The sequence below is a fragment of the Myotis brandtii genome, unplaced genomic scaffold (assembly GCF_000412655.1).
Source record: "Myotis brandtii unplaced genomic scaffold, ASM41265v1 scaffold313, whole genome shotgun sequence".
In the NCBI taxonomy this organism is placed as follows: domain Eukaryota; kingdom Metazoa; phylum Chordata; class Mammalia; order Chiroptera; family Vespertilionidae; genus Myotis; species Myotis brandtii.
In genome coordinates, this window is record NW_005361994.1 from 2,300,937 (window position 1) to 2,310,670 (window position 9,734).

Below are 9,734 nucleotides of genomic sequence, written 5' to 3' on the forward strand. Positions count from 1 at the left end.
TGTGGGCACACCAGTGGGAGGTGTGCAGGAGGCAGCTGATCGATGTTTCTCTCTCATCGATGTTTCTAACTCTCTATCTCTCTCCCTTCCTCTCTGTAAAAAATCAATAAAATATATTTTTTTTAAAGAAGAAGATATCTCAAAGACATCCATTATGTGAATAAATGCCTATATCATGATCATATTTGTGGTTAAATGTTTATATACATATGCACATTTGTATGCATTTTCAGGTAATGGCTTTAGAATTATACACCTATGTTAGCAATGCTTAGCTATGAAAAGAATTATAAGGGTAAAGAGAGGACTAAATACAGATTTTTAAAATAAGTTCAGGACCTATGCAAATTTTGAATCTTTAACAAGAAAATTAAATTATTAGTACAACTGACAAAGAGGCAGATAGATAAAACCGTGAAAATAAATCAGAAGAAAAAACACTGACATTTTAGCACTCATGATTTTAGGTTATTCCATATGATTTTATGTTTTACCCTGTTTTCTTTTTTCATGACCTTTCTGTTTTTCTTAAGTATTTTTCTTTTACAATAGAGAAGGTGTAAGTAAACAATTAAAGTATAAATGTAGTTGAACACATAGTACCTTGGGATTTAGACACTCGCCTATATTAATTATGATTGGTATCTTATTCATCTGAGTTGATTCCAAAAATTCATTTACTTTTTTCTTCTCAAATGTATTTGTGAGCATCAGAATAATTTATCTTTGACCTCAGAGCCTTCAAGCTATTTGTGTATTTACTCCTCTTGTAGGGGAATTGGAGCCTGTGATAAATTGTAGGATTCTTTTACTTCCAGGGTTTCCCTGGGTAGATGAGGCTGTGTTATGATTTATACTTTAATTTGGTAGGCAAGGGTATGCCATTCAGTTTACTTTGGAATGTATATTTTTGCAAGTTTTAAAAAAGATGTGATAAAATGGATTTTTGCAAGTTATCTACTGCTGTCTATGATTCTAATCTTCCTTAGTGTTGGCATCACAAACACACACCAGTGAAATGTCAAAAGAAAACTGAAAATTGTCTGAGCGGGGACTTGTATGTGTTTATGTATGTGTGGTGTGTGTGTGTGTGTGTGTGTGTGTGTGTGAGAGAGAGAGAGAGAGAGAGAGAGAGAGAGATTGATTCACACATTTATTTTTGAATGAGCTGTCTGCCTGAAAGTCATTCTCCCATTTCTCTCTCCATTAGCAATTATAAAAACTGCCCTTCCCAACATGGACCGAGAAGCCAAGGAGGAGTACCTGGTCGTCATCCAAGCCAAAGACATGGGTGGCCACTCCGGGGGCCTGTCCGGGACCACAACACTGACAGTGACTCTTACTGATGTTAATGACAATCCTCCAAAGTTTGCCCAGAGTAAGTGAACTTCCTGCACTGGATGAGAATCTAAGTGTGATGTTGTCATTCGAATTTATGTTATACTTTTCATTATTTATATTTTATTATAATTAATATATATTATAATTATATTATAAAATTCAAATTTCTATTATAAACATCCAAAGAGCCCACTGTTATCATTTACTGTGGATTATATACAGGGTAGGGCGATTCACATATATACACAAAGCAAGCAACCCTCTTGTCACTTGGTACTAAATGCACCCTCATTTTACAAAGTTTAAATCAATTGAATTAATTTCCAAATATTAAGTATGTAGTTAAGTACTGGAGCTGAAACTGCAAGATGTGAGCATATTTCTCTATTCCAGGGTTCCTTCCATTAAGAAATTTTGATAGAGTGATTAAATGCACCTCAGATATTGTTCTATCAATAGTCCTACTTGTCATATAAAATAAACCAAATCTTTAGCATCTGAGGTGAAAAAGGCATATACATTTGCTGCAAAATATATACTTTTCCTCAGCTGCGGGAACATCAGTGATCACTGGCTCGACTCTTCCCTGTTAAGGACATGGTCGGCCTCAGAAACCTCTCCATGGCCTTCTAGGCAGCCACCTTCAGTGAATCAGGGAGACCTTCATCATTTGCCAACATTCTTATACTCTCGTTGAACCCCTTTTCTTTTGAGTATTTGTTCAAAGTAACCTGACCTAGAGAGATGATTGGGGAAGGTCTTTCTGACATGGAGACTCTTGAATTGAGGTATGAATGATGATTAGGAACCAGCTGAGACAAGGTAAAAACAAGAGATTGGGGGATGGGCATTGCACCTAGAGGAAAAGGCTGTCCAAACACCCCGTAGAAGAAGGGTGTAGGGCCCTGGATGGGAATAGAAAGAATTTCACAGCAGGGGAAGCACAGAAGCTGAAGAGTTAGGTTAGGCAAGAATTAGAAGTATTGGATTTGGAGTCCATTCTAAGTACCATGACTTTTATCCTAACATCACTGGGAAGCATTAAAAGATTTAAAGTTGAGCCTGGCCAGTGGGGTTCAGTGGTTGAGCAGTGACCTGTGAACCAGTCAATCATGGTTTGATTCCTGGTCCGGGCACATGCCCAGGTTATGGCCTTGATTCCCAGTAGGTGGTGTGCAGGAGGCAGCTGATCATTGATTCTCTCTATCAATGTTTCTATCTCTCTCTCCCTTTTTTCCCTTCTCTGAAATCAATAAAAATATATGTTTAAAAAAATTAAGTTTAAATAAATGAGAGAAAAGATTCCAAGTGGTGGCTTGAGTAATAGGATTTGATTTCAGGGAGAGAAAAGGAAAGCTGGCCTTTGACCAGTGTCTTCCCCACAATGCAGCCAGTGCACAGGTGGTTGTAGTCATTCATGTCAAAAGTGATGGTAGCCTTGGCCAGCCAGGGTGGTCTCAGTGGAAGTGGAGAAGAGTGCAGAGTTGCCATAGATATTTGAGAAGTTATGATAACAAAAATCTAAGGATAGATTGCAGTTTTAGTTGAGGAGGTGAATTATCATATTTCTGACACGAAAGACTATTCGATGCATACTGGTACATTTTGCTGGGATAGGAAATACCATAGGAGAACCTGTTTTTGAAGAAAGAGAGGACAGAGAGAAAGACAAGGAGAGAGACAGAGGTGGGATTGAAAACGACACAGTTGAGGCACCTTTGAGAATGTATCTTCAGAAACCCCAAGGTCGAAAGAACATTGAAGATGCATTTTCACTGAGAAATGTCACATCTGGCCATTCATAAATCAGACAACAAGGCAACCCCCTCTCACAACGTTATTGGAATGGAGAAACACCATTTCTCCTATCCTTCCCCCAACCTCTTCTTTCGTTTTCTTTCTTTTTTTAAAATATATTTTTAATTGATTGAGATATTACATATGTGTCCTTATCCCCATGTTACCCCCTATCCCCCCGCTAATCAGTCCTTGTTCATCAGTTTATGATGTTCATTATATTCCACAAATGAGTGCGATCACGTGGTATTTATCCTTCTCTGACTGGCTTATTTCACTTAGCGTAATGTTTCAGTTGCCATTAGAGTTAATGCTCTCAGATGCAACTCTTCTTTCTTGCAAAAAGGATTGTTTCACTTCAGCGGTGGCAGATGAGTTTCAGAAGTGTTAATAACTTTCTTAGAGGTAATAACCATTAAACATGATCACACTGCTGGAGATGATGGGAGTGCATAGACTAGAGATGGCTGAAGAATTGTTCCATTGGCTTGGTTTCCCAAGGCTCTCTGCCTCAGAACAGGCAGCGAGGTGAGGTCCCTTGCTGCCTTATTTACTTAATAACTATTCCTGAATGGCGCATCTCAAGCCTTACCTGGAATAAGAAGTCTAAAGGAAATGGAATCATCGCACCAATTATGAGAGAATCGGGAAACTTATGTTCAACAGGATGATTTTTAGTGCGTGCCTTATGGCAAAGCTATTAGGACAACATTCTGTTCCCCAGTCCCATCATTTCATGATTCTAAGGGACATCTTTCTGTCGTCATTAAATAAAAGTGTGTTTGTGCTAGAAGAAAACCTTACCCATCATCTCATCTGAACTAATCCTGTTACAGTGGGTATAATGAGCCCGAGTTTATCCCAGGGACCCAGGGATTGCGTTCAAACCACAATTAGGTAATGTTCTCTAGATGTAATTTTTCCTTTTGGGTTTAGAGTTCATTGAGTGTTTATTCTCCCCTGGTTTTTGTTGCAGTGGGACTAAAACTTCCTGGTTGTCTGGGTTTGGATTCCCCAGAAACAGGCACTGAGACAAGAATTGGATTATAAGTAGTTTATCTTGGAGATGAAGCCAAGAAATGCCAGGAGGGAAGTGAGGATGTGTGTGAGAAAGACAGGGAGCCAACGATACACATTAGCAAGCCAGCTACCACTGTGGGTGACTGGGGCTTATCCACTGGGGAAACTCTGGAACACTGTAAATTAAATAAACAAGCAAAAGAGAAAAAAAAGGAGAAATGTTACCCTACCAGAGAAGGGAGGAAGCTGGGCTAGGAGCTCTTGTGAGTGTTTGAGGGCTGCTTCTGTGGGGCATTAATTCTTTCCAGTTCTGGTCTGACAGGCAGGGGCCAAAGTGAATTCTGAAAGGCAGAGAAAACCCTCAGGCAAATAAACGCAGGAGTCGGCCATGAAATGTAGGGCACACATGCACTGAAGTGGTAATAGCCAGGGGTTATGTTTCCAAAAGCTTCCCCTCCACCAAAGAGAAGGAGTTAACACGAAGGCAACAGCTAAAGCGACTGGAATTAAGATGCCGCTAATTAGCCATGTTTTACTGCCCCCACCGGAGAAGGAACATGCACTGTAATTGCCTTTTGCCTAGAGAGTCTGGAAAGTAGGATTGCTGGTGTTCAGAGCCACGAGGAAGGACTTTGGTTGCAAGAGGAGTGTTTCATGTGTCAGAACAGCTTGCTGCAGGGCACAGCAGAAGTTTAGTAATTGGGTTTTATCAAAAATGGTCTCCGAGTCTGTAAATACAGAGGCCGCTTCAAAAGTGACTTTCTGTGTGTTGCACATTGCATCTTCCTGTGCTGAAATTAGCTTCCTGTTTTATGTTGGGCAACAGCGAAGAGCCCCACGGGCAGCCAATGTGATTGTACAGTCCATTGGAAAGAACATTCACACAGATTCACTAATATCCTGCTATAACTCTGCTCCAACTACACACTTGGTACACATGTGATAGGATCAATTCCATCTCTCAGCAGAGTCTCAAAAAGAGCTCACTACTTCTGGGAACTCTGTCTCTGACTCATTTAAAATATTGTGCATTCCACAACAAAAATTACTTTTTTAAAATCTTTTCCACACTGTAGTGGTAGCATTTACAGGAGTGCCCGGAACAAAGGAGGTGCCCAATACATATTTGCTAAATGAATGAATGAATGGAATCTGCATTATGCTCAGTGTTTCTCCTCTTTCCTAAGGTCTGTATCACTTCTCAGTACCTGAAGATGTGGTTCTTGGCACTGCCATAGGCAGGGTAAAGGCCAATGATCAGGATATTGGTGAAAATGCGCAGTCATCGTATGACATCATTGATGGGGATGGAACAGCACTCTTTGAAATCACCTCTGATGCCCAGGCCCAGGATGGCATCATAAGACTAAGAAAGGTAAGCTAAGGAAGATTGTGTTCACATTCAGAATACCTCTTGGAAACTTGAGTTTTTGGGGTTTGCGGGAGTTGGGTGGACTTCCTGGTGAAGTCTTAGAGCTGATAGAGGTGTCTCTTCTTTAGCTGCAGAAAAAGTAGAGCTAATTTTACACCTCATACCTCTTGGCCCCACTTTGCATATCAGCTAAAGCTCTGGGAAAGAGTTACCATGGTGATGCTAGCCACCAGTCTCACCTTATCTCTCCCATCTACATCACACTGCCTTTTCCAAAACTGCAGGCATTTGTAGGGAACTCAACACTTGAAAGGCGACCCTCAAGCAATGAGGGATGCAGATTGGGGGACAGCTCCTATCCTCTGAAGGAATTATTTTAAGGCCTATTATCTATGGTTCCAAAGAGGATTTCCAGTGGGAAGAAGCCTTACTTGCCCACAGAGGTGCCAAGTTCAATGGCTTTTAATCTTTCTCTATATTAATTCTCCCCATGTCTGCCCTCTTGCTCCCTGGTATGTCTCCACAAATCACACTGAAGTCTTTTTAATATATTTTTATTGATTTCTGAGAGGAAGGGAGAGGGAGAGAGAGATAGAAACATCAACGATGAGAGAGAATCATTGATCGGCTGCCTCCTGCACATCCCTAGACTGAGGTTCGAGCCCACAACCCGGGCATGTGCCCTGACTGGGAATCGAACCATGACCTCTTGGTGCATAGGTCAATGCTCAACCACTAAGCCACACCAGCCAGGCTCATCATGGGTATTTAGTTTAATGTTGTCCTTCATATCTCTGTCATGAAGTAGTCCAAATTAATCTATAATAATATAAGTGTAATATGCTAATTAGACCAGACAGCCAAACGACCTTCCGGACATCATTCCTGACAGCCTTCCGGATGAAGCTTCCAGTGGGGGCAGAGGCAGAGGCGGTTAGGGGTGATTAGGCAGGCAGGCGAGCAGTTAGGGGCGATCAGCCAGGCAGGCAGAGTGGTTAGGGGCAATCAGGCAGGCAAGCGAATAGTTAGGGGAGATGAGGCAGGCAGGTGAGTGGTTAGGGGTGATGAGGCAGGCAGGCAGAGTGGTTAGGGGCAATCAGGCAGGCAGAGGAGTTAGGGGCGATCAGGCAGGCAGGTAGGCAGGCCAGCGGTTAGGAGCCAGGGGATTGAGAGAGGGGTGTCCGGCTGTCTGTTTGTGGATCTGGCCTAAACCGGCAGTTGGACATCCCCCGAGGGGTCCCAGATTTCGAGAAGGTGCAGGCCGGGCTGAGGGGGCCCCCCCCCCCACCACCACCCATGCATGAATTTCGTGCACCAGGCCTCTAGTTTTTAAATAGTTTTGCTTGTTCATGAATAAGAAGATAGATGGTGAACCACACCATTGAGAGCCCATCATTTTTCCTTCTGTCCTGATCAGTATTACACTGAAATAGCTCCAAAGGTACTCTGTAATTCTATGTTATGTTGCACAGGGATCTGCCATCCACTGATCATGCTCTTAAAATCCCCCGTTGAGATAGTGGCAGTGGGAACCTGGCATGTTCTGGATTCACCTTTGTATACAAAATACATTTTAAGGTCAATTTTAAGAAAAATGGTGCATTTATTTCAACTCTCTGTTGAGCAACCCTACCTTTATACATGGCTTGAGCACCGGATTAAGCATTGCAAAGTATTTAAAAATGGAGTACAGTATAATTATGCTTGAGTCAATTATTGAATAACCCAAAGCCACATTTTCCTTGGCTAATGATTCCTAATGTCATTTTTATTGTTATTACTAACTGCTATCCGTTGTTGCCATAAGGTGCTTTTATAAGCTGAAGCAATTAGCCATTGGCTGTCTTTTTATTCACAATTACTCATAAACTTAGAAGCAAATAATACACATTTTAACACCAAGAAAGCCCACTATTTTACTCTAGAGAGCATTGTGTAGGGGGTCATATATCCACGATTCATGGGACCTCTTTTTTGTCTGATAAAATCCTAAGGACACCAGGATTGTGGGGGACATTGTCACTATGTTGAGCTAAGCATGAAACGGAACATAATCTGTCGCACTTACCAGTGTTTCTGAAGAACTTGAAATTGCATACGTGTTACAGTAGGGATGGTTGGCAAAATGCTGATGTTGAATCATCTACTCACAGGTACATGCACCCAGTCATTTCAGAATAGACAGGGAAGTGAGCATCTGCCTTGTTCCCTAGAAAATATTTCAGAAAAAGTCAAGTCCCATTAGAACTGAATTCAACTATAAAAATCAATACAAAAATTTGAAATGATAAACTTATACAGGAGTTCTGAAAGAGTTCATGAATGCTGGCTTGTGTTCCAGCTTCTTCTCTTCTTTTTTAAATCTGCATTGCAGATTTAAAGTTCTGTTTCTTAGAGGAAATTGCAAAGAAACCTAAAGTATGTCTTTGAACCTTGACAGATATACTTTCTTGAAGTCTGAAGTATTCTGTGTTGCCGGGAATTGGACTGTAGGGTTGCGAGGCAGATGCCCTCTGGTTATTTAAGGGGATTATGTTCTTTCACCCAGCTATATTTACCTAGGTCATTAACCACAGTCTCTGGGGATTTTAAGGAATGAGTTATTAATATGTCAAAAATATTGTCAGTAATGGTGCAATGAGGTCATTTCAATTTGCTTTTAGTGGTTGGTGAGACCTAGAGAGCTATAGCTACCGCTCTCATCTTTCCTTCTTTTAAATATAAACACAAGTACATATGTGTCTGCATATGTATTTCTTTACATGCCCACCTGCTTCATAGCACAGAACTCATCATAGAGACCTTCTAAGAATACCCCCCCCAAAAAAAAGAAATAAACCTTGCAGTCCTGCATGGCTCAGTGGTTGAGTGTTGACCTATGAACTAGGAGGTCATGGTTCGATTCCTGGTCAGGCACATGCCTGGATTGCTGGCTTGATCCCCATTGTGGGGCATGCAGAAGGCAGCTGATCAATGATTCTCTCTCATCATTGATGTTTCTATCTCTCTCTCCCTCTCCCTTCCTCTCTGAAATCCATAAAAATATATTTAAAAAATAAAAAATAAATGATAAACCTCATTTTTAGCCACATGATCAGTCAAGCAGCATTGCTTTGCAAGTGAAATAAGAAAACACTCTTTGTGGAGATCAGTGCTAAATTATGCTTTATAATGTCTCCTTGCCCTAAACAATGATTATTTCTCGTTCTTCACATTTCACACACTGTTGCAGAAATGCTAAAATATTCTTCCCAGATCGAGATGGTGTTTGATGCTGCCTTATCTCCTCCCAGCAGAGGCTCAATTAACTAGCTGATTGGTATGCAGGTCATGGTATCACTAGTAAAATTTTATTATGACTCTGAAGTGAAATTTTGATGGCACAATTCATGACTGCGAATATTTTGTGAATTTCCAAGTGAAATGAGCAAAACAAAAACACAACAATAGGAGGTTAGATTCACCGAGCTTGTATAATACGCAGATATCCATAAATGCCTGTAGGATTTACAGGTTGGATCTGGGGGAATGGAGAGGGATCCCATTAAGGCTCACAAATGGGCTTCCATGCACATAACGCTCATCCATCAGCATTACACTCATTTGTTCTTGCTGCTGTGGTCATTAGTGAGCAACATTTGTCTTTGTCATTTCTTAACAGCCTCTGGACTTTGAGACCAAGAAATCCTATACGCTGAAGGTGGAGGCGGCCAATGTCCACGTCGACCCACGTTTCAGCGGCAGGGGGCCCTTTAAAGACACGGCCACGGTCAAAATTGTCGTGGAGGATGCTGATGAGCCTCCTGTCTTCTCTTCACCCACTTATCTCCTCGAAGTTCATGAAAACGCCGCTCTGAACTCCGTGATTGGGCAAGTGACCGCGCGTGACCCTGATATCACCTCCAGTCCTATAAGGTATATTTCTCTTACTGGCTATATCAGTTGACAAGCACGTCAGTATAAAATGCAATTACGTATGCATCCTATGTGGTTGCCTTAGGGACTAACCTCACATGACCAAAGAATTTTGGTCAATGCATATTGTGTGTGCGTATGCATGTGAACGTGGGTGCATGCATACATGTGTACACATGCACACATACACACACATTAACCCAGAGCTACATACAATGCCCAAAGCCAGGGATATCAGGGTGAACACAACTCTTCCCGCATTCAGAGAGCTCAATGAGAACGCAAAATT

The 9,734-nt window shown here is 41.4% G+C and overlaps 1 protein-coding gene across 1 annotated transcript in view; it reads left to right on the forward strand.

The window, feature by feature from the left end:
- Positions 1–9,476, forward strand: part of LOC102258829 (cadherin-8) — a 187,224-nt gene extending 177,748 nt beyond the window's left edge. The window contains exons 5-7 of the mRNA XM_014542798.1: positions 1,211–1,378; positions 5,346–5,533; positions 9,192–9,476. Coding sequence (XP_014398284.1) covers positions 1,211–1,378; positions 5,346–5,533; positions 9,192–9,476 — 641 coding nt within the window. The remainder of the gene's footprint in view (positions 1–1,210; positions 1,379–5,345; positions 5,534–9,191) is intronic.
- The last annotated feature ends 258 nt before the right edge of the window (positions 9,477–9,734 follow it).